Source organism: Pagrus pagrus (assembly GCF_965226575.1).
Source record: "Pagrus pagrus genome assembly, chromosome: 17".
In the NCBI taxonomy this organism is placed as follows: Eukaryota; Metazoa; Chordata; class Actinopteri; order Spariformes; family Sparidae; genus Pagrus; species Pagrus pagrus.
In genome coordinates, this window is record NC_140201.1 from 21,924,812 (window position 1) to 21,950,747 (window position 25,936).

The window sequence follows — 25,936 nt, forward strand, 5'->3', positions numbered from 1 at the left end:
TTCATGAGTAAAGCATTTACATCTTTATTTTTTTGCTCATTTACATTTTCTTACATTTTCTTATGTCGTATATATAATAAAGTTGTCATAAACTTGTTGCTGAATTGTTCAAACACTGCCTCATCTGCATTAGTCTGATCCTGAATGTCCACCTTAAAGTCAAAACTGTCTGGACCGATGCTGCTGAAGCGCTGTTGTCCGATCCCTCAGCCATCAATCGAGGACGAATGTCTGCCAAAAGACACATCTGTTTAATTATGTGTTTGTTGGCTGTCACCAGTGGATTGCTTGTCACTTTATTGAGCTTGAACGCCCTCAGAAGGCTGATAAAATGAAATGAACAGCGCTGAAGATACACTAGTCAAGTCATTCGAGGACGGGCCAGCTGTGACAGAGTGATGTGAGGTGGACTGACATTTTCAAAAGGCCACTGTGGCCATTTTGTCAATTAAAGAAAAAATTGTGTTTTTCAGTTTTAACTTTACAACGTAAATCAATCCCAACTCATCAGTGTGACTTTGTATTAACTTTGATGTACAGGAGAGGGCAGTAAAATCAAGCTAAGCTGCTTGTTGATTCTGTTAATGTGATACCTCAGTTAGTGGGACACCACAGCACCCTGCACAGAGGCTGTGATGTCTCATATTAGCAAGCAGGATGGCTTTTAAAAAAGAGTAGCCATAGAAGGCCCATACATTTGTAATACTGGGCTAAGCTAAACTGTTGGGTGGATTAAATATGGAGATAAAGCTCTTCTTCTTACCACTTGTGGGGGGAAAACATTGGCCTGAGTGAGCAAAGTAGTGTTATGTACTGTACATCAAGCAGCCAGAATTGTCAGAAATCACCCAATCATTCTACTGTGTCCACCTTAGCCAGCCTCAGGTGACTTACATTAGCATGCTAGCTTGGTAAACTTTAGCATGCTAATGGTAGTGTGTTGCTGTAACTGCTGGAATTTTCTATTTAGTTTCAAGTGTGTTGTGTCTGACGTGCTGAACTCAAGTTTCATTTTGGACTGTCCCCGGCATCCAGAACAAGAAAGGGGACACCCATGTTCCAAGTTGTGCAGATATTTCTCACAGGACCAAAGCAACCACACTGCTGGTGTGCTATAAAGGCCTATCCACTGACTCTAAGGCATCCACTGAAAGTTATGGCTGCCAATAGATATTTTTAATTAAAAGAATACTAAATAATACCATCAGCATATTTAGTCTCATGGTATTGGCTACATTTAAAGGTGCACTACATAAGAATTGGCCGGCTGTCAAATTCATAATCAAGACAAATAGGGGGTAGTATATCACCAGAGTAACCTCTAACTGCTGCTTACTGTAGCTGCCCTTAGCTAGATCGGCCAATTAGCTATACAGCTAGTGGTTCAGGCTGGGAGCTCAGGGACCAGGGGAGTGTTAGCGTTCACATCACTAGCGAAGGGGCTTTGGACCAGGACAGGCCGCATTTAGCTTGTTAGCATGCTAATATCTCTGCAACACAATACATAGACATCAGAATGTCAAAACTGCTATTTATTCACATTCTGTTGATAATTTTAGTTAATTTTTAAATGTTTTCAACTAGATCTCATATAGCCGCTCTGATGTGCTAAGCAAGGTAACCTTAGCACGCTAATGGTATGTGTTGCTAGGATGGTGATGGAAGTTAATCATTTATTTTGGAAGGTGTTTCCGTAAACTTGAGTGTTGAGCTATGAAGCCATTTGAAAAGTCACTGACACCAAATTCCAGTTGTGGAGATATTTCTCTGTGGACCAAGAGCCCACTGCTAGCATAGCTAGAAATGGTAGCGCTTCACTGAAACTAAAGGCACCGAATGAAACTTGTTGCTGTCTCTATAAAATTGTACTTTCTTCAGTAATAAACATTCATATATTCAGTAATTACATTAACAATGCTAAAGAGGAGAAACTTCAGCATGCTAATGATGATGTACAGCTGAGGCTAGGGGCAATATCTCAATAGCTGTTGACATGAAAACAACATGAAAAGTCGCATATCATTACTTAGCTGTCATTCTCTACCTACAGATTTAATGGCAATCCATTCAACATTTTCGTCAAGATACTTCGCTCTGGACCAAAGTATTGAGCTGCGCCGCTGGCTAAAAATTGTGTCATCAACTAAGGCACCAACTGAAACTTATGGCTTCCTATATTTGTTTTGGACTAACACAGTGGTAGATAATATATTCAGTAATATACAGCACATTTCGTATGGGTGCAAACAAACGATTTTACATTCTTGTGTTGTCAACTGTAAAATGAGTGACACATAAACTTTAAATTGTGACTCTTGTGCCACAGTACATCACTATCGTGTTTAATCTCACAATACTCCTGCACTGCGCTTATGGCTCATTTATTGGCGACATACTAGACATTGTGGTCTCTGTGCTTTACTCAAACAGGAGGCATGTAAATATCAATGGAGCCATTCATTCTGTATCCGCCGACATGACTTCTTTAGGTAGTAGTGAGAGAAATGGCAGGTTGCCATGGCAATCAAGCACCTTTTGAAGTTCCTGTATAAAGCAAGATTGGACAAAACAAAAACCAAAAAAGATGAGGGACACTTGGCATCCAGATCATCTCCAGTTCCAGACCTCTACCTTACTCCTGACATGATAGCATTGAGCTGAGACAGTTGACCTTGTGATAAAACAAACTTACAATACATTTGCTACAGTATGGAAATGATGCATCTCCACATGCAATTCAGTACAAGTTCATCTTTCCAAGCTCTCTGAAACGTCCTGCCGGCTACTTCCCTGCAGTGGATTTCAGTCTGGGGTGTTTCTGTGCAATGCCATAGGGTACATGGGCGGCGATGGTGCCCATCTCAGCCGCTCCCTCCACATGAAACATCTGATCGTCAAAGTAGATGTGAGGCCTGATCTTCTCCAGCATGGGGCCCTTCGGTGCTCCTGCGAGGAACAAGGCCTCGTCGATCTCCAGTCCCCAGGCCCTGAGTGTCTTCAGCGCCCGGATCCCAGAGCTGGCTGCGCTACGAGCTGTGACCAAGTATGTTCGGATGGGGCAGTTCAGGCGCTGGCCTTTAGCGTAAAACTTTTTCTGGAGCTTCCCAAGTGCCTCCAGGAAGCCCTTCAGGGGACCCTGCCAGAGAGGAAGACAGAGAGTATGATAAATTAGAGTCGGGGAGACTGTGTCTGTTCTCACCTTGCAACATCATTGTCATTGCCCCGTCATGCTACATCTTTATATAAATGCTGCACCATTTTATTTTAATGCCTGCAGAGCTTAAAGCTAATTACATAAATTGCTGTCTGTCTGACAGAACGACGCACCAACTGACGGTCTGAATCCCAATAACATTTGAAACCATTTATCATATTTTGCATAATGTGTTGATAGAATAACCACTTAAGGAAATGGATTTTTATATCAAGAACATCTGCATAATTATTTAAAGGTGATTAAGGGCTACATGGAAAATGCTACATATGAGATTAAGGTTTAAACCTCAGCTTCATTTTGTTGCCATAATTTCTCACAGATGCAATCTGTACTGATTATTGAGTGAACAGGATGGTGTCAGCACATCAGCTACCGTTCAAGAGAAAATGTCCAAACATGATGAAAACGACATACATGATCCAATAGCGTGTCCTCGTTGTCCCGCTCGTGTTCGAAGAACTTGTCCAGCCCATGGGCCTTGAAGATGCGCTCAGATTCATCCGAGAAGAGGACGGCGTCACCGTCAAATGCCACCCTCAGCTGGGACTCTGATACCTCTGTCTGCTTCTCTGGCATGAACATGGTGGCTGCAGCGATGCCTGGACACAAACACAGTCAGAGACGTAAAAATAGGTTTAACAATACTCAATTTAAATTAGCTGAAGGCAGTTCAGTGGTTGTGCAGACTCCATTTCACACTTTGGGTAGTACATCCCAAGTCTTTCCTCCATGTTTCCCTCACTAGAATCTTTTCCTTCCATCCTAGTAATGAGACGTCTTTTTCAATGAAGTGTTCTCATTTGAATCTGCCAGATGTCAGAGCATTCAGCTGATAGTCTTCAGGGAAAGCTACTCTTGTGCATCCTCACTCTTGTCTCTTTAGAGATCCCTCCTCACTCCTCTCTCCTCAGAGCAGAGATAAGAGCTTCTGGACGTCCTTCAAGATGGTTCAAGCGATCGTAGAGGAGAAATATCAAATAAGAGACTTGGGATGTACCCCATATGTTGAATTCACTGGACTCCACTGCACTGCCCTTCATTTTACTTGACTTCACTTCTTTGCTTCACTATACTTTTCTTCATTTCACTTCAACATTATTTCTTAACTTAAATATGAGTTGTTATTTGTAGAAATTGCCAGAATTGGGGGCAGCATAACCACCAGCTGCTGCTCACTATTCTCTTTGCTATCTTTGGCTGTAGTAACTAGATGCCTTGAGCAAGAAGCTCAGCTAGCCGTGGAGATGAGTGTCCCTATGAGCTGGTGGAACCTCAGGTGATGAGCAACAGGGCTCAGGTCAACTGGGCAACTAGAAAATGTTGACATGCTTTAATGTTGAAAAAACACATTATTTTTCTCATGCTGTCCATTGCCCTAACACCTCTATTCACCCTCTGTCTGAACGCTCCGTTTAGGGCCTGTCTCTTTAAGGCCCCTTCTGAAAAGCCCAGTCTGCTCTGATTGGTCAGCTTTCACAGGCCCGAGCAAGCCCCGCCCACTGTATTTCCACAGCAGCTATACTGATGTTTTTGCAATCACGGCTGTGCTGAGGGCGGTAGCTTGTCACATCACAACCTTACAAAAGTCCCGACAGCTCATTCTGATACTGTCACAGTAGTTCTACGGCACCTGGACCTGCTTTATAATCAATAAGGCTTGAAAGCTACAGAAGAGATGGATGAATAAAGACGGCAATACGGGCTCTCACACCATCCCAGTTAACAACCAAATAACTGAAACTAACCTATATCGATTGGACCACCTTATGACTGTGTTACACTCCAAGCAACAAGTAGAGACTGTTGTTCACTCATGATGGACCAATATAGACACTGTGCAGACACACATGTAGTCTGTTGACTGTCTAGAGCTGGACTGCAGCTCTGTTCACTGCATGCTGCTGTAACATGTACATCAAAATACAAAAGAAATATAATTTGTGGAAATAATGTATTCTGTGGGTAACGGGGGCGGGACTAGATAAGCATCTGCTTCTCCCGCTTTCCCTTTCGGCCATGTGTACTACCTGATTTTAACTAAGATGATGTGTGATGATGACTGTCTAATAACATGCCGAAATAAATAAATAAATAAATAAATAAATAAAATCTCACTTTAGTCAATATGGGACCTTTAAATTAGTCGCACCTTTGTAATTTAAACTGATGGATACTTTGGTACCTGTAGATAATAGCATGCTCGTTGGATCAGAATCAAGTGAAAGAAGAAACATTTCTTGCCGAGGTAAAACCCAACTTCACTTCATTTCATTTCCTGCAAATAGAACAAATCAGGAATGATTCATTGACGTTGTTACAGCTGTAGGGCTATTAAAGAAAACACTCAGAACATACTGTGATGGCCTTCAGCTCGCGGGAAGTATTAACAAATGGCAACACAGCTAATTAAGACCTTTCAAGTAAAATGTCAAGGACACTGTGCGTGTGTGCGTGTGTGTGTGTGTGTGTGTGTGTGTGTGTGTGTGTGTGTGTTTGTGGGAGCAGGTGTGTGCTTGCCAGAGTCACTGCATTAGTGACATTAGGTATGTGTAAGTCACATGAAAAATGTCCCAGAAGTCACATTGAACCCAGTATGATGTTCTCTGGTTCTGGTAGCTGAAGAAATCATTCCGTGTCGCCTAAGCTAATACACTTTTTTGTTTTTGTCGTTAATTAGCCTCCACGGCTTCTGTGCGCGCTCGTCTCTTTTGACAGCAACAATAATGCAACGTGAAATGCGCGGCGCTGAACAAATTTAAACCTTCAGCAGCGGTTGTCAGCTCACGTCCCACAAATTTCACATCGGTGTGTTCCCAGCTCCTTGTCAGCAGAGCATATTAACATCTTGTATTTCTTTGGCAGAGAGCTGCCCGTGTTTTCAAACACTGATATTCAGAGCTACAGTCAGAGAAACGCTGCTGTTCCCTTCAGTGTGTGTGCTGATATGGCGTGACACGCAGGAATCCATCAGGAATTATAAAGGGAGGAGAGAATCAATGTGCTTGTTTATGATAATGACACTGCAGCACAGGAGAACATGTCAGTCACTGCTGCTAATTATGCAAACATGAAATTGCTTGCAGCTTGCTCTGTGTGCAAGAATTTAATAGACTCATACTTACATATTCATTTAAATTGAAGTTTGACGGCAGATCTGACATTTTATTCCGTTTATCTGAAATTACATATATATGAAAAAAACTGCCTGCGTCTCCCCAACACTATTAAATGGTTTGGCCTCACAGCTGCACTTATAATTACGATGATAACAATAAAAGGCAGGTTTGAAGCAAGTCTCTGCAAATAGATTTACACACAGTAATGAAATGAATGAAAATAAATTGGTGCCTGGAAGGAAGGAAAGACATTCAGACTGCACAACATTAATGCAGCAATTCTAATCAGAAGAGAAAGATCCTCATTGACTGATTCTATAAGCCTAAACAAACTAAATAAACAAACACAACTTCATGCAGTTTTACATTGTTTATATGTGGCGGACCCTGCCACCTTTTTAGCTTCAAACAGTGTGCTGAGGACCTTGTTTTCCCCTGAGAACAGCTTGTATATTCACTTATGGAAAAAATAAATATTTCTGAGTTTGTATTATTACCTCAATAACATTGTGAATATTAAAATTCCGAGTTTGAATTTTCAGTAAATGGTTTGAAGCTGAAGTACTTAATAAAAACTGTGATATGTTAACATCTTATCTATGTATCTGATCACTGTCAGCTGTAGCGTCCCCACTCGACTTACACAATTTAGCAGTTTGTCAGTAAAACTATGGTGATGTGTTCATGATCTACTTAACACAGTTAAATAAGGGATGTGAAGGACAAACTATACTTCACTTTTGTCTGTATTACTGAAACTAAAACCCACAGTGGGCTTATCTCAACTGATGGGTCACCACTGGTTTGTGTGCTACCGTTATGAAGCCTCGAGTCTCACATTCTGGCCTCCACCATCTGTTTTTTTTTGGAGCCTAGAAGTGATACTAGCATATTAAGATGAGAGGGTGACACTAGGGAGGATATCCTGATTGGATCTGACTGAGAACCCAAGGACAAGCCGTGGTAATGACCTGTCAATCACAAGGTAGCCACGCCCTAAAGCATACCCTGCGTTATCATCAGTTTTACCCTCAATGGGACCATCATTCATGTAATGTAGCTAACTGTTACTGGTACACATTGACTGGATGGACAAAGACATAACTGTTGAGAAACCTTGACATGAATGTGTCGAAGTGTGAACTGCAGCACTAGAATGTAACTTCATTCTTCATACATTTAAGTACACATTTGAGGTACTTGTACTTCACTTAAATATTGTCTTTTCATGAAACACATTTCAGAGTGAAATTATGTACTTTTTTAACTCCCCTAGGTTTATTTGATAGCTTTAGTTAAAAGTTACTTGGACGATTTCAAATGACAAGATTTCCATCCTATTACATAAATGAACGTAAATAATCATTTTTTTCTATCATGTTGAATCAACGTGTATAATCAAATAACTGTGTGCGTGTGCGTGTGCATGTGTGTGTGTGTGTGTGACATTAAAGGAGACAGAACTTTTTGTGTATAACATCTGAAAGATAAACACTTGAAAAATCCATTATGTTTATGTAATTTATGTAAAATTCAATATATTGAATAAACATACAGTACAAGGTTTTTTATGTTTAAGTCTTAATTCATTTTATTTGATCAGACTAGGTTATTAATATAATTAGACTTTATCTTCTTCATCTGCATGTGTGTGTGTGTGTGTATGTGTGTGTGTGTGTGTGTGTGTGCTCACCTTCAGCCAGCGCCTCCCTGACCTTGTCAGCGTCAGCAGACAGGTAGAGGTTGGTCTGCCAGGCCTTCAGATAGCCAATAGGACTGCTTCCCCCGGTCATACAAAACCGCTCTATGAACAAATCTGGTGACAAGAAGAACAGACAGCAGCACGGTTTTTAGTTTCAGTACATCATCCAGAGTTAAATGTCGACATACAGTACGTCAGCTGTATTACAGATCAGTTACAATACTGATACATGTATTTATTTGTATTTTTCAGACTGTGATGGAGCCAACATGTGACAAAGAGTCAAAACAACAGAAAAGTCCTTCTTTCTGCTGGAAGCTGTGGCTTTAAATCCCTCATGGAGTTGATGATAGGCAATTTGAAGAGGTGAAGTGGAGGGGAGATGGTTGGGTAAGGACATGGTGAGAGGATAAACTTACAAGAGAGTGGGAGAGGGTCCAAAGATGGGGTTAAGTAGTAGAGGGGGGAGGACTGTGCAGATGAAAGGCTAAAGAAATAAGACTGGTGGGAAAGTGTCTGTTTGCATTTTGGCTGAGCGATTCCTCAACCCGCTGCTGTGGGCCCATCCAAAGAGCGACGCAGAGACGGTATGTGAGGGGAGGAACGAGAGGAGACTGATATCAGGAAATTAGATCCATGATTACAGAGCTGTTCAGGTGAAATGAGCTGATATTTATGAGGGAGCAGGGATAAGTGAAGATGGAAGAGAGTTATAAAGGGCACAGGAGTAAAGTAATACAGACTAATGTTGGGATGGAGATGTGACAGAATGAGTTGGAGAAGCGCTGAAGGTTATAATAGAATGAGAAGAGGTGGGCGACGCCTAGGATAGATGGCGATAGTAAAAGTGAAGGTTAGCGTGGGTGGGAGCTAAGTGTGCTGATTATGAAAAGAGAGATGGCAGGGTTACGGCATTTATTTAAAGCCGCGCTCGACAAGAAACTTCTCTCAGACTTCAGCCACATTAAAGGGTCACTGCAGCAGTTTATCGTTGCTCTGGCATAAAGATGTCATCGATGCAACATAAGATCAGATTTCCCATCTTTTAATCTTTAAATATGGGTCACACACTATCCTACATTTCCCATAATGCATAACAGGATATATTCAATGTACTCTTACTGTCTGGTATGTGCTTATGTGTTCCATACTCATCAAACACAACTCTTCTTTATAAATTCGTAGTGTCCAAGATGACATCACTATGACATCACCAGGGTTATTCTGGCTCAGTCTCATTTCCTCTTCCCTACCCCTGCCCCTCTTGCCCATCAGAGCAGAGTTACAAGGGTTATTGGTTGAAATCTCCTCTATGAAATGTGACGACCCTTCGAGACCCTCATATGTCACCACTAGTCATCGACAGCGTTTAGTAAACTGACAAAACTGAAAACTTCCAACATGGCGTCTTCAGCTGCGGTGATTCCTCTTGTGTCGCTGTGGCAACCCTGGTATTATCACAATAACAGTTGCCATCTATCTGATGGAGATAGAAAGGCATGAACGCTCGCAATTCACTCACAACTTCACGTAATCAATCAAGTCGTCAAATATAAAAGAACGCTGCTTCATTACCTCGCCACTAGTGCTGCTTTATAGGCTAACATTAGCAACCTGTGCCCCTATCCTGCCAGTCTGCACTGATATTACAGGAGCTGTGCCAACTGCAGCAACTGGCTGCTGAACTTGAGTTAAATTTCAGGTGTCATATGTCATCAAAGAGGGGAATCCAACATTAAAATACAGCAATAACAACGTTGGCTAGCTCGCCAGCTAATGAGACGTCAGAAAACTTTTGGCAATTGTTTAACGCCTGTTATGAAGAAAAGGACCATAATACAGTGAACGACAGGAAATTCTCACAGCCTTCAGTTTGAAGTGTGCCTCTAAATCTGGCAAAAGTGCTAAACAGAGGGTGGGGATGAGTGGTAGAGGCACGAGGTGTATTGGGATTGGGCATTTCTCAGACTTGAGAGACCTCCCTCCAGAGCCACAGAACATTATACAACTGTTGCACTTATCCTGACAAATAAACATCTTTTTATATAATTGCTCCTTCCTCTGCCTTCCTTTCACACCCAGTCGACATTATTTCCCGCCCAAAAAAACGAAGCTAACGTGCCTGTCTCTCTGTGATCACTCATTTTTAAATGTCAGTATAGCTGATCACACAATGCAAGCTGTAGATAGTACAAGTAGCTATTAAGCCTCGCTAACTGTACGTTCATTCTGTCAGACGACTTCGCTGTGTTAAACTTGTGATGTGATCGACGCAGCTGTTTGTTTCTGAGGCTTTGAGGTTTGACAACTGAAAGAGGATGAAGACAAAGAGATTTGGCTATTTATGTTTTCCTGTGTGGGCAGAGGTCTTTATGAAAGTGCACTGGATATGCTAATGTGGACAACAACAAAGGCTGTCCTGTTTCTACAAATGAACACAACTGAAACTCAAAGTTGTCTTTATAACAAATCACATTCAACGTGATTGTCTGAGACATTTTGATCTACACAAATGGACACTAGGAGTTACTGTAGGTACCTCTATTTAACTTTGATGCAGACACAGCAAGGTGCAAACCACTTCAATACTATTACAGTGAAATTGAAACGTGCCTGTTCTCGAGCTCACCATGCTTCATTGCCCAAATGTTTTTAGCTCCTTTGCCCTTATCAGGGTGGCAACATGCAGCTTTCCCCCAGCAGACATTAAGAAAACAGAAGAAAACATTGTTGGCTGTAGCATGAGCCGCCATCAACAGGAAGTCTGAGGACTCACAGGAAAAAGATACACAAAACAGTGAGTGCTCCTTGCCAGAAACAGGAAAGAAAACAACGGTGATCGTTTGCTGTGGTTCCAATGATTTGGGCTCAAAATGGATGAATGTCCACTTGCAGATTGTTGGATTTATACAGAACAATAACAGTCACTGGTTAAACATATTATTTCCTTTGTATTCCTGTGATAACACGTTAAGTTGTAATTGTTTTCTCAAGATCACGAGCTGTTTGTGTTGTTATTCAGAATAACAAATGTTGTTTTTTCTCACGAGAACGACGTAATTTTCTTGAACTCTTGGTAAAATAAGCTTTGATATCCAGAGATAACAAGATGAGTAGCTGAGAGACAGAGTTTCATCCGGAAAAATGTGACCTCTTGAAACTTGATCTGAAACTCATCCTGTTATTTATATTTGTCACAGTGCAAAGTTGTACGGTGCAAATGAAGCTAAGACTTACAGAAACAAAGATACAGATACAATATGAAGAGAAACAGGGAGACAGTGTCCTTCAAACCCCCGGAGTGATCGCTTCCTCACTCAAAGAACCAACTGTCCTCCACAGATTCTCTAAACGGTTTATTTAGCTTTGTAGTGCAGCCCTGGTGCGTTTGACCTTCGCACTACGCTGTACCTCATCAAATCAAATCCTCCAAGCGCCCCTTGTCTTTGAGACGGGTGGCGGAGCGTGGGAGTCACTCGAGGGGAAAAATCTCCACGCCATTGATGTCTTTGTATCACGTTTTTTCCCCCCCTTGAAAAAATGTTTTCATATCATTTATCCTCGTATGATTTACTTGCTTGTTCAGAAGATCTAAAACATGGTAATAGGAGGGCAGGAAATCAGCAGGACTGCAGACGCTGCTGTCCCATCAAAGGATGAGCAGCTTCACTGTGCAGTTCGCTACCAAAGCAGCAAGGTGTTTGTCCATGTAGGATATCATCCATATTGCGTGCGTATATGAGGTCGTGTCTCGGCTCCACTTCTGATTTCCGCAGAGGACGATAATGTCATCACGTGAAAATCTCGATTTTCCGCACACGGAGCACATTACAGGAGCTGCCAGTCATCTTGGCCCATGGGTCCTATGATGTATACATGCAGAGCAGATGTATGAAATTGCCGGCGGGCACCTTGTCATTCACACCACGCTCTGGCTTTATAGTCGTCGCCAGTCTTCCAAATGCAAGGTGAGAAACTTTAAACCTCATAGTGCAGCTGTTATAAATAGTGTGTAAGCAGCTGATGAGAGATAAATGAGTATCGAAATGTTTCTACGAGGTGCAGATTCTGTTTCGGATTTGAAAGGCGGCGGAGCAACTAACTGTTTCTTTCTTAATCATTTTTATGGCCGTGTCGCCCACAGACACGCTGCAGGGACGATGTCCAACGAGCCCTCATCTCAGTTACATCAGAGAAGCCGCGTTTCCCCTCAGTTCTATAGGAAAGGTCAGAGGTCAGGAGACTGTTTTAAAACACTGCTGAGAGCCACCGGAGAGATCTAACGTGGCGGCCTCTGGAGGGCCGTGTGTGGCTTTGGTGGCTCCCCCCAGATAATGTTTTTGTTTTGGGCCTCTCGGATTATTCTTAGATCCCAGAGGAGGTCATCTTGAACTCCGAGGATATGAAAACATGCGAGGAGCTGAGCAGGAAGTGGTCTGTGAGGAAGATGTCATCACAGGGTCTGAGATGTCCCTGGGAAGGGTCCTGTCAGTCAGCTGTTCATACACTTTGTTGTTTGTTTCTCGGCTGAGCTTGCGTCAGCGAATTAGACCAGGATTATCTCATTACATCAGTGTACAGTGTGCATCTTAACATCTAGTAGCCGTTTTTATCCTTATAGATGCACCCAGTCTCGTCTTTGTTCCACCTATGCAGACAGTCTTGGTCTTTATATTCATTCATAGAAAATTTTTTAATCGTTTAATGACACACGGAAAGCAAATGTACATCATGAGGCCCAAAGTCAGACTCCATAAAATGTATCCAGATATAGACCTGATCTGTGACCTGCAAGACCTCAAAACAATGCACATTAACCACAGTCCCAGCACTTTTTGAAATCCTCCCTTCTACATCAGTTATTCTAAATAACTTTGGATGTCTTATAGTGATGAAATTCAAGTCGCCTGCGCCCCCAGCCCACTCCTTATGAATCAGAGGGATCCTCCAGATGCCACACCTAAAGGTCTCTGGTTTCTCTTCCCTGTGTGAAAAGCTTTCCTGTGACACTATTTCTGAACAATGTCTTTGCTTGTACTTGCACGTTGAACGCCAGGTTTTCTTTCTTTCTTTTCATCCCTTCAGACTTATTCTGCTGTACGGTGTTCAACTGGATTGGATCATTTCTTTTTTTCTTTTCAACATTATCATTCTTTCTGTGTCTCAGATTTACTCATGGTGGTTCCTTTTGCTGTCCTATATAATTTAATGTCAGGCTGCATGCTTTATTCATGCACAGTGTCAGACTAAGTGACAGTGGCTGTGGGTATACGTTCAGTTTGGCTACATGGAGATTGAGATAACGATCTTGTCAAACTGAATTGTAAGTGTGGGCGCTTGAAATCTGATCTCTCTTACTGGCCCATTAACGTCAGGAAGGTATTTAAGGCCGCTATTCTGTCACATTGTATCTTTTGATAGAGCTACTGAGGATCACCAAAGTCAGATCCTCTTACATTTGACACAGTGTTATTGTCACTACTGTCTAACTCTGACACTACCACTGTACTGTAGGTATAAAGCAGCTGTACGTAGCACCAGCTACACGTACAGCAGGTTTTCTTCCAAAGTTAGGGTGCAGATTGTGTTGATGTTTGGTTGCACCACAGAGACCAGCCCCGTGGTCAGGATACAGTGTTGGCATTTAACATTTCTTCCATCCACTGCTTCATTCACATTTGTGCATGTCATAGTCCTATTCATACCAAATTGACATTTCAATAAAACGTGTCATATCACGTTCCAGTACATTTTTATGACCTGATGTTCATGTCATGAGTTGATGGGATGGTGGTGGAGCTACAGGCGAAAAGGCTGCCAAGCCAGTGACCTCAGTCCGAGACAGAGTTTCAACATTTGGACTCCACGTTTGTGGCGGCAAAAAACAGATATCTTTGACCGGAAGTTTCCAGCCATGTTTGGGTCGACCAAAACAGGTGTTTCAAGTGGAAACCTGATCTTTTCCTAACCCTAACCGAAGGGTGTTTGTGCCTAAACCTAACCAGAGCATTAACACAGTGTTGTCATGAGATAAAACATTGAAAATTGAACCTAAAGACCTGTAAGATTTCCATAATCAGTGGTTTTGCCGAAATATTCATTGCCAATATTTATTCTGGTGATTGGGTTATGAAGACAAAGACATCTTAACAACTCTGGCGTAAAGTCCAAACTAACCAAAATGTTGTCACAGATTTTGACGTTGCCTTCCTTTTTATTCTTCATGCAGTGTGTATCACTGTGTTGTCTCTAGTCTTTGAACTCTTGGCCCTTAGAGAAGAAACGCCACTTCCATCAATGAAACCGATTGTCTTGGGGTCGCCTAACTGAGCATAGTGAAAGGCCCAATTTGTAAGTCTTGTCAAATACTAATGCTTTGGTTTGGTAGATCAGGCTGGGCCATCAACCCAAAGCCTCAGTATTTGACAAGAGCTGATGACCTGAAGAGCAAAAACAGCTTCAAGAACACCGCTACTTTTTAGTGCTGTCTGGTTGGTGGGGGAATGGGGGAGAGGCTTTTCAATCAGCATTTTTATGATAGTGGGGGGCTCAGCGCTGGTGACTGTCAGCCAGTGATGGACAACCCTAGTTTGGAGCCACATCTACTTTATAATTCACTGTCTGTAAGACTTACTGTGATGATTGATGGTGTTGATGAGCCGGATTCCCACGTGTGCGTGGTTGTACGTCACCAAAACGATGTCAAACAGCTCTTCACTTTGTGGGTACAGGTCCCGCAGACGACCGTTCACCGCCTCCAGAGCCTGTCGGGATAGAGCAAGCTGGGCTCAGAAGCTCAGGACAGCAAAAAAGTAAACTATTGTACTTAATTTAATATGTCTGTAAGTGTATGCTTGTTTGACTTTAACCTTGACGAAGGGGAAAGCCGGCCCCGGGGCGAAGGGTTCGGTCTCGTGTTCGATTTGGTATCTCAGATACTCCTCCACTCCTTTCTGCTCAAACACCTTCTGCTCCCGCTCAGTCCGAAACAAGACCCGAGACGAGACGGCGATGGTCACTGCGTTCTCCGGCTTTGGCTGCAGAAAAAGAAAAACAACATAGAAGATGGTACAATGAGGACGAGAAAGAGAGGGAAAATGAGCGAGCAGTAATGGGCCATTAAGATGATGACTGGAAAACACAAGGGGAAGAGAGGTGAGAGGTGTCGTAGGAGTGAATAGACCTATTTTTACCCGCGGTGACAAACTGACCCTCGAACTAAACCCTGGTAATAATACTTTAATGTTTCTTTTTTATAAGTGCATGCGTAGAGAAGTGCTGCTGTTTTTACAAGCGACCTCGGGGGGTCTCTCCCTCCACATCACAATACATGCTGGGCTACATGCAAAAACATGTGATCAATTATTGCCATGCCTGTGATCTGTTGTAATGCCATTACAACATCTTAATTATCTGAGAGCCACAACAAACGGCATGAATGTTATTAGTAAAATGCTGTCATCTCTAATCACAGGATAAGAAGACTACGTATGTAAGTCCACATGACCACCCATTTACTAATGCTTCATTCACAGCGGTGGCGGGAATGCTATACAGTACAGCTGCAACTGCAACCACCTGAGCACAGCTAGCACAAGCTTATGTTTCAAGTTTTTAAAATAAACTTGAAAGGACCCTCCTGCATGTTATCAAGATATTCTCTGGACCCTCTCCTTGACTTCGGAGAGAACTGTTAAAAGTTTCTGCATACCACTAATATGTTCACATCTGTAATATCTGGAGGTGTAGGGTGTGGTGGTGGAGTCGCAGCCGAACGGACCATCAAGCCAGTGACCAATGTTCAAGACTGCGTTTTGACATGTTGGTTCGCGACATTCGTGAATTTTGCACCAATTTAAATGGCCAGGATAACTTATATCTAATTGCTATTAGCAACAATTTACACAAATTGAGAACGTTTTGCGCCACAGCTGATGGCAAACTGGAACACCAACATGCTACTGGTCAAAGGAGCCACATCAACTACAGTCAACAAAGGCAAGGAGATGAAGAGGGAGAGAAATTCCCCAGACTCCTTTATAAAATCTTTCATTTTTGTGAGTTATTGAGTCAGGATAAACGTATAGACTTTGTGAAAGCTGTCTACAAGAAATTCTTAATTATTTGGGTCTTCTTGTAAATTCGTCAAATGTTATACATTAAGTTCGTTCTTTCTTTTAGTAAAAAACATTGTGTCTGTCCGGATCTGCCTGTGTGTCACTGTTAACAGAGACTTCAGTCTGCAGTGTAGTTCAAACACCAGGTCGATAAACCACAGAAGTGAAGAGCAATATGTGGCTTCACGGTCAAAGAAAGATGTTATATCCTGTGGACACTGTTAATAGCTCTCTCTCTCTCTCTATCTCTCACTCACTCTCTCGATTGTTGGGTCTCTAAGGCCTCATTTCAGGGGGTGCTGCGGCCCTCTCGGCACCTCTAGTTCCCGCGCCCATGAGTATACTAGATGACACAGCGACCTAATGCTGCGCTCAAGTTGCCTCGTGTCTGTTTATGCTCGGGTGCGTGCGGAGGGGGAGGGCGGCATTCCTGAGGGGGCAGCCAGCATTAGTGCCCACAGCGGGCAGCTGAACATGTCTGGGTGGTGGGACCAGAGGGGGCTAACTGATTAAAGAGCAAAAATGTCATTGTGAAAGCGTGTGTATATGTGTGTGGTTGAATGTGCTGCAGAGAGGCTCTAAATCATGCATATAATCTAATGAGAACATAAATTCAGCATCACTCTTATAAATCTAATAATGGACATGATGTTGACTAACATATTGCTTAGTATTAATGTGTTATTAGTAGGAAACTTGCAATTAAGGCCCCATGGTAATAAATATTACATGCCTCTGATTTATGATACATCTAAATCTGTAGTGTGTTTGCAGTGGGAGGAGGGACCTGTGTATTATCATGTTTGTGTCCATGCCCCGGTGGCCGTGTGCTGGTAAATAGGCCACAGGCTGACAGGAGCACTGAGCCATAGTCCCTCTATTTAGCCTTATTCCGTCACAACACAACTGCCTGCTGACATATCACCTACTTACCTGGAAAAAACACACACAAACACACACGTCACCTTGTCAGGATTAATTCTATTCCGCATCTAAGTCAGATCAAAAGTTCAACCTAATCCAATTTTCATAATTTCCTGTCTGCAAAGGGCTCTGTTTCTGTGTCCACTGAACCGAAAACTCTAGATCATGTTTGACACATAAATGCAACGTGCACTGTACATGCAGTATGTGTCACTTTTGTCATACTTTGTACAGTATGCAATTATGAGGTGCACATGCTTTCTCAGGTGAAGAATTTGTCCATTTGAGTCTATGGAGAAAAATATAGGACACCAAGCGCTTGACACACAAAGACACACGTCACCTTCCTACAGGTTTTGTGAAAATGCACACAAACACAGACGTAAAGGTAGAGTTTGTACCTCACACTGATGAGAACAGCTTTGTTTTGTCATCAGAGAGAGGGGGAGCTTCTCCCTCGGGTGCATGTGAAGGTTGCTATTTGTCAGGACGAAACTAAATGAGCACACAGGACCTTCAAAGGCGCAAGAGCAGGATGAAGGTAAAAATAATACTAAAAACAGCTCAAGAATAGGCTCAATGTGTAACTTTGCCTTCTTTTGCTCATTTGATGAGAACATTCCACTGGTGTGAAACTTTAGGAGGTAAGAAAAACAACATTGTTTTTTAGTCATATCAGTGTGGGTCAGCAATGAGATAATGATATCACACACAATTCCCACCTGTGATTTGGGCACTCCTATGTAACTGTGTGACTATATCACCCTGTGACTAACCCCTCGGTGCTGAGTTCAAGAGACTGCTCGTTGCTGTGTGTCCTGGCAGTTTGGTCATTTGCCATTGCCACAACAGAATCCAGCTAATGCTAGCTTTACATGTATCAGTCACTGTTTTATAGGCCATATGTGAGTGGATCGAAACGTGACGTGAAGAATGAGACATTCTCTGTCTCTCTCGGTTGCCTGTACAAGCCTGTGGATGATTTGTTGTTCAATGCTCCTGGATTGTGGATGTCTTTGTGAAGGACTTGTGAAAAACCCCTTTAATGAGTGCTCATGACTCAGCAGGTGACAATCAGTGGTAACAATAGCAAACTTTGCTGGTTTGCATGTTCACAGCGCAATAGACCATATTCACACGGCGGCCATTTTCCTCCTACATTACGCCCAGGCTGGGAAGCTCAGATTTTGTGGTTGCAAGTCGTACAAAAATATTGAATCTGACAAATTGTTCTCACTTCCTGATTGTTCAGCAAACAGTCAACAGATAGTAAAGAATCTGGAGGAATATAGGACCATAATTCAAAGTAAAACAACATATTTGATAACCCGATTTGATAACGTTTGCATTCACCCACTTCCTCGCTAACGTTACTGTTTGTTTACACCTTACACGATATGATAGAAAATGTGTAATCTAATTCTGAAACATGACCACACATCTTGGACAGATTTATTGAGACCTGGAAGTGGATGTAAACACACGATAATGTTAAGTAGGGAGTGGTTGCATGCTAACGTTAGCTATCACATTATTAAATACGTTGTGTTGTCTTGAAATATGGCCAGATGTCGCTCCAGACTTTCAATATCCATCATCTTTTCTGTTGCTGATCAGTCAGAAGCGGTGAAATTACAACAATTTGTCAGATTTCCTACATTACAACTTCCACTACACCTGGAGCACAGTAGCGTAAGAACAGGCCTATCTCAGCATTTGAGCTTCCCACCTTGAGTGTGATGTCAGAGGAAAATTGGCCGCCGTGTTAATTTGGTCTTTGGGTCTGGGAGTGTATCCTATTATGTGTTCCCCTGTTCAGTATTCTGGTATGATCGGGTACATTAACCCTCCTATTGTGTTCGGGTCAAAACCCAAACCGTAGCCATATTCCCAACCATGGGAACATAGAACATACAGTAGGACCCTGTCTGGGAAATGGGAACAGTATCTTCAATGTCTTAAAATGCTCATGATATATAATCAACGGTATGTGGGCTTGTTGAAAAAGGACAGATAAGCGTCTTGTATCAGTTCTGAGACTTTACAAGGCCAACACGTCTTCCAGTCATTACATGGCATACCATAGAAGGTGGCGGTATGCCTCCTAGCAACACTGGCCTTTAAGTATGAGTCAACCAGAGGTTTAAAACTAAGACGCTGGTTCCACAAAAATATCCAAAACACTGTTTTCTCTTTTTTGGAAAAGAGTTGCAAATGTCCAGGGTTCATGTCTTTATATACACAAAAATGAGAAATTCCAGTTACACACCATAGGGGTCATTTTAGATATTGTTTCAGTCGGTAGCAGGGAGTATAATCTGTCAATTAATATTAAAATTCATAAATCACAGGAGCATAAGTTCATAAATCAAAGAACAGCAGCTCTCTGTGGCCGTCCAATGATTAGCACACAGCATGTTGGTTCATTAGCCGAGTCCAGCCAGAGAGCATCCAGCACAACGTGAATCAACATGACAGCACACGTGACGATGCATCAGGTCGGGTTGTTGGTTAGTAGAGTGGGGGTGTCCGTGATCATGCAGGCACATCGACAGCCATCACAGAGGAGATTAAAAGGAGGTGAAAGGGCAGTGGTGATGGTCATTCAGTAGCCATGGACACAACCTTTGACCTCACGCTTTGATGATGGGAACATACTTACGAAGAACACGCCTCCCTCCACCTTGCGGGCCCGTCTCCCTGTCACCTTGGCAAAATGACAGTTGTTTTATTCATCGGGTATTCAGAACATGTATTTACACTGAGTTTCATTGACATACCACCCAAAAATCTGTATCTGTCTTTTCTTTTTCTTCTACGTAAAGACACAGTTGACCTGTTCAGATGGATATTTTGTAAAACACGGGTCTCTTGTACGGATTCTGCTCAGAGACGGCCTTGCAGATGTACGAGACCTTTAATGCAGCTTATCCGTTAGAGTCCTTTTACTCTATGAATAACATGTCACACAGCCTGGGAGTGATCCAAGAGCAAGGGTCCAGTTCTTTGCTGCGATTTGATACCGCTAGTGTTTACAGCTTGCCCTCTCTCAGTGGGACTCCAACCCCACTGGGAATGCATCGATCACAAGGCTCCTCTGCACGGGAACCCAAACCTCCTACTTATTGATTCGTATGACAAAGACAAGTGAATATGATTGATTCTTAAACATAAATTCATGTGTATTTTATGGTACACAAAGGAATTACAGCTCCATTCGTCCCATAAAGCACAAAAAAGAGAACTGTTGTTAAACCTCCCCCTCCTCCTCTGTTTCCCACCCTCTATATTAATCCCGTCAGAGCTCTGCCAGATCAGCAGGACTGGTGTCTGAGCATAACCCAGATCCATGAGTCATCTGTTATTTACATATCTGAGGTGGTGAGACATCCCTTCCTTCCATCCAAGAGTGAAAAAGAGGAGAGGTGAAAGGGGTTTCCAGACACCAGACAAAGAGAGGGAGAATAGAGGGGAGGCGGTGGGGAATATAAAGAGGTGAGAGTGAGAGCAGAAAGTGACGGGGTGAGAGAGAGAAGCAGTGGAGGGGGGGCTGATATTTATAGATAAGTAAAAGGCCAGTGATGATGCAGTCTGTGAAGGTCTTGGCAGATATGGTGACAGAAGAGTGTGACTGAACGCTGCCAGTAACAGTAATGATAATGTACTGGTTTGCCTTGAATCAGGCTGATATTGATAGTAATACAGATAGAAGCCATTTTGATAAGATTCTGGCTATATTTCAACATAACTCTGTAATAGTGTCTCATGGTGTTGATTTAATGTAGCCCTACATAGAGATATGGCAATAAATGATAAAAGTTTTTTCTTCAAAGAATGAAAACAACAGATTGAGCCTTTAACTGTTGCTGACAGATTTGATTTGCAGCTAGCTATCTTTTTAAATTAGCACTATATAAAGAGAAATATCTTCATTGTCTGTTTCTTTATGCCTAAACAAGCTAAATCAACAACCTCTCTTTGTTTTCATGACTGAAAACTACAACTGAATAAACAAACTGACCTTAAAGGACAACACAGTTTCATACAGTTTTACTTTGTTTATATGTGGCAGACCCTGCCACCTTTCTAGCTTCAAACAGTGTTCTGAGACCTTATTTTTGCTTGTTTATTCAGTTAGTTGTAAAAATAAATATTTCTGAGTTTGTATTATTACCTCATTAATAATGTAAATATTAAAATTCTGAGTTTGAATTTCTTCTCCTGAACTACATAGTGCCACTTTGAGCCAGTGGTAATCTTTTTGAAGGCATGGAAATAAAGAAACAGCCTTTCTTGTATTACACTGTAGAGTAAGTAGTTATTCCTAACTATGATAAAGAAAAATAAAGTGGTCGTCCAACACAACCCTGTTTAACCCTAAAAGCTTAAACTTAATGTTGTTGATGGAGTTTAAACTTCCCCATATCCAGCAGCTGGATACTACACAGTGGAAGTGCTAGTTGTGAACCTGTAGTACATGGACGTATAGGTAATGGGAACTGGATGTGGCACCAGTGGTGGAGCCCTATTCATTCCTTTGAAAGCTGCTCAGTGATGCATTAAGCCCAAAAAGTTACCTGGATCTAGCTGAGCCGGCTAACTTCTGGTTTAGACTTTCCAAATGTTAGCGGACCAGATCGATCAAAATCTGATTGTGAAACGACTCATTATGTGGGTGTTGTGACGCTCAAAAAGGGCTAGGCTAAGGCTAGCCCTGGACTATCTTAGCTCCTCTGCTTTTGTTTTGTTTGTGTTTGTTTTTTTTTTATTATAACTTTATTATTAAAAAAATAATTCATCATCCTCTAAAGTCCTCAGTGTTCTTCAGTCCTGGTCCTGGGGCCCCCTGCCCTGCATGTTTTAGATGCTCCCCTGCTCCAACACACCTGATTCAAGATGAACAGGACGTTATCAGGCTTCAGCAGAGCGTTCCAATCGTTTGAATCAGGTGTGATGGAGTCAAACTTTCTGGTCCCACTGCAGAAATAAATACTGTTTTGAGGTAAATAATAAAGAATATCAAGTCCTGGATTTATTAACATGTAGAGTTCCATTAATCTGTATCCACCAACAGGCTACTAGAAAAAAGAAATGGAGGGAGTTCGATGTAGAAATAACCAGAAAATGACTTTTTGGACATTTATTTAGCATCCAGGAAAAGATAACTGAAGAATTAACAAATGAACAATATAAAAGCATGGAAAGTGTCATTTTTATTTCACTGGTACTCTAAAAATACAGTATACATCAAGTTTAACGTGGTGATAGCTGTTCACCATGTACTATGATAACAAGAATATAAAAAGATGTCATCACTGCCACAGCTTGACTCTTCTCAGTTTTACTGTCATCTTACCATCCAGTTATTTCAATGAAAGCTTTATAATCTGCGTGCTCCATTACCTCTGATGAATAACTACATGCAGTACACTAATACTGAAACTGTATCTTTACATGTGAGCAGTTAAACCCTCCAGTGTACAGAGTTTCAGAAGAAGGCAGTGATGGATATGTGTGTCCATTAGGCCAGTAACGCATTAATATTTGGATTGATACATAAGCAGTGATAGATGTTTTACAGTCTGAAAGTACACACTAATCCTCACGCAGCAGAGATTACTCGGCTTTTAGCTACTTTTAGCTCTAGAACCTCACCTCGGTTTATTTCCCTTTACCAGTTGCTCACTCTTGTAACACTTTGCTTACTCAAATCTTCTGTATGTTTTTTTTTTGTGTATACACTTGCACATGTTCTGTTCCGGAGTCACTCCAAGTAGCTCCAGCACTCTGTCCCGTGGTAATGTTGATGTGTCCTGTGCACTATGAGCTATAAACAGCACTAAAGTAACCCTGCTGCTCAGTGTGCCTGGGTCTCTTTTACCGGTCAGCTGGGATTCAGTTAACCTTTTGCAAAGTTTCTCAGAAGAAGTTTCTCAGAAGGAAAGTGGCTCTGAAGGCAGAACTGCACCTGACTATGGAAGGTAACTGAATCAAAAAAGCTATATAACCTTCTAATTCACTGCCACTGAGGAACATCTGGAGTGTCGGTTAAAAATATCCAGCTGTGGCACTTTCACTGTCACATGATCCAGTTCTACAGAACAATGCTACAGCATGCAGCCATTTAAATGCAAATATTTTGATTCATCATTTACGTTGTCCTTTGAATCAGCTATGTGTAGAGTTAGTGCCATTATTCTGTCATACGTGACATCATGTCCTTTATTTTCATGGTGAAATAAAGTAATTAATTCGATAAAATCAGATGAAACTGCAGCAAAAGTCCAGTAGAGCATTAAGAGTGATGACAAAATAATATGTAATGATAATCACTGAGTACTAAGAAAAAAGAAAGTGAATTACCACCCTCAAAAATCATTTCTTTCACTCACTTTCATACTTTATTTTGCTGTCTTTTAGATGTTTTCAGTGGAGGGTGTAGCAGGAGTGTGACACCCTTTGGCCTCAAAAACCTCAGACACCCTCACCTTGCCTAACCCCCGCCCGTCCCCAGTTATGAGCTACGCTTTAAGTTGCACGTGGGCGATGTAAACATCTGACTCTGAAGAGTAACCTGATGAAGGCAGCAGCAAGGCAGAGCAGCAGAGAGGAGCACGGAGGGGTTCTAGCCTCCCAGACCCCAGACTGTTAGCAGACACAGATGTACTGACATTCATGATGTGTAGGTGACACTTACTGGTTTTGGCTTGGTGGTGAGCCCCAAGTGGTCCTGATCGAACTCTGCCTTCTCTTCCCATGATCCTCTGCTTTCCCCGTTGGACGAAGGGGCAACTTTGAGCTCCTTGACCTGTCCGCTGATCACCTGCACAGGGTCCAGACTCATCTTCACCATAGAGGATCCCCCTCTGGTGCCCTCCGACCTTTCCTCACTTGTCTACCTCGCACAGGACACGAGTCTCTTCTTCGGCAAATGAAATATTCTGCTACAGTCCGCAGCATTTAATAAGATACTCCTGTCACGTGCACTGATGACAGGCTTACTACAGTAGTTTGCACCTGCCCTGTGAAAGCAACCGGAGTGTGAGGAGCAGAAGTGTTCACTCTTCTGTATCCTGGTCACTTCCTGTATCCCTTCTTCCTCAAGAGGATTATTGCTCAGTGCATCCACTTCCAGAGGACATGGAAGACGTTTACTTATTCACAGCCATTCTCACACACACACACACACCGTCACACATACAGTCTGTCCTTTGTGAGTGTGTTGCAGGCTGTGCAGCAGTCCATCTGCTGCTATCTCTCCGTCTCTCTCTCTTCCCCCCTCGCCTCCCTCCCTCCCTGTCCCATTCAATCACCCTCTCAGCTCCCTGGCTTTCGTTCAGTCCCCCACTGTCCTCCCCTCTGACCAATCGCTGCCCCGCTTCCTTATTCAGCATGGCTCTGCCCCGCCTCCACTGTCCCTTGTTGACAGTGCAATTTGCCCAAGAGGCTCATGGGACTTTCAGGCACACAGTAAGCACACAGCAGAAAATAGCCATCACGACAAGCCATTTAATCTGGCGGCAAATCACAACTGTTCCTGTAGATAAGTGAGAGGAGCTGAGATGATTATTTTAACCCTTCATTGGAAGAAGCTGAATAAAACCTCACGCTGTCAGAATTTGAGATCAGATCATTTTTCACTTTCACATTTTTTTTTTTACAGTGTAACTTCCTTCTTCTCACTGTTCAGACTCTAATCTGAACATGGTAGGTTCAAGTAATCAGTACACACAGCTATCATATGATCGTCTCTCACAGAGCATCATTTAAACACTGGGGTGATACATTCAGAATCTACCATCTGTACTTCTGGCTTGTAACATTTGCATTAGCATTTTAAGATAAGTTACATTTTTTTAGTAAACATATTTCACAGATTTTATAATGTGTTTTTTAGTCATCCATAATGGTTGAGATCTGATTCCAACAGAGAGTTGAGACCCAAAAAAAAAAACAAAAGAAAAAAAACAGAATGTTTTCATTTGCTAATCCTTTTTTGACATATACTTAATTGAAAACAGTACAAAGAGGATGTATTTTAAGGAAAAGTTCACCCCAGTATCAAAAGTACATATTTTTCTTCTTACCTGTGCCATTTAGTTTAGTTAATCAGTCCTAGAGATGTCTGCCTACTCTGGATTGTAATGAAACTAGATGGCACTCAAAACACCCCAAAATATATTTTTTAAAAACGCAACAGCGATGTCTCTTTCCAGAAATCATGACCCAGTTACTTAAGATAATCCACAGACCTTGTTGTGAGCACCTTCATGTTCTAACTAGCTAGCTGATTAAGCTTATTAAACTAGCTAACATTAGAGTCCAGCCTATGAGGAGATCATTAATATTGACATCCTGTGCTGTCACAAGCCCGAGCCTCTCGTCCATGAGTATATGTACACTTTCTTCTGTGTAGGGATACAGTTGGCGGGCGCCGTTCTGTAGAAAAGTGTTTTAATTGTTAAAGAAATCTGATATAAATTGCTGTTTGTGCTGTTTTATTTTTTTGAGGTAAAAATGCTCCTTAAATATGTAGGATCTGTAATTATTACTAAATATTTTATTACTTACATATGTTTCATAATGTGAGCACATCAGTGGCACTTTGCACAGGAAGTAAGCCATTTAAGAGGACTGGTCCCATTTTGTATTTTAACAGTAGCCTACAGTTCAATAGCTGCATGCTTTGGCCTTTGGCCCATCATTAATTTCAGTTTGGGCCCTCAGCGGGAAAAAACGCTGGGCACCCCTGATCCTGAGTAACTAGGTCATGATTTCTGGAAGACAAATTGCTTTGGAAAAATCTTTTTTTTTTTCTTTGGTGCTGTGAACATCACAAGCTGAGTGCCATCTAGTGTCA

At 42.0% G+C, this 25,936-nt stretch overlaps 1 protein-coding gene across 2 annotated transcripts; it reads right to left on the reverse strand.

Moving 5' to 3' along the window:
- nt5c1aa (5'-nucleotidase, cytosolic IAa) lies at positions 1 to 24,348 on the reverse strand. Of its 2 annotated transcripts, XM_084379586.1 has the most exons (7): positions 23,774 to 24,346; positions 19,739 to 19,783; positions 14,905 to 15,072; positions 14,670 to 14,799; positions 8,027 to 8,149; positions 3,632 to 3,816; positions 1 to 3,136 (listed from the first exon to the last, which is right to left on the reverse strand). In XM_084379586.1, exons 1-7 carry the CDS (start codon positions 23,927 to 23,929, stop codon positions 2,783 to 2,785), a joined length of 1,161 nt encoding a protein of 386 aa, XP_084235712.1. In that variant the 5' UTR covers positions 23,930 to 24,346; the 3' UTR covers positions 1 to 2,782. The 2 variants fall into 2 exon arrangements, with proteins under 2 accessions (XP_084235712.1, XP_084235713.1); XM_084379587.1 differs by lacking the exon at positions 19,739 to 19,783 and having other exon boundaries at positions 23,774 to 24,348.
- Positions 24,349 to 25,936: the final 1,588 nt, after the last annotated feature.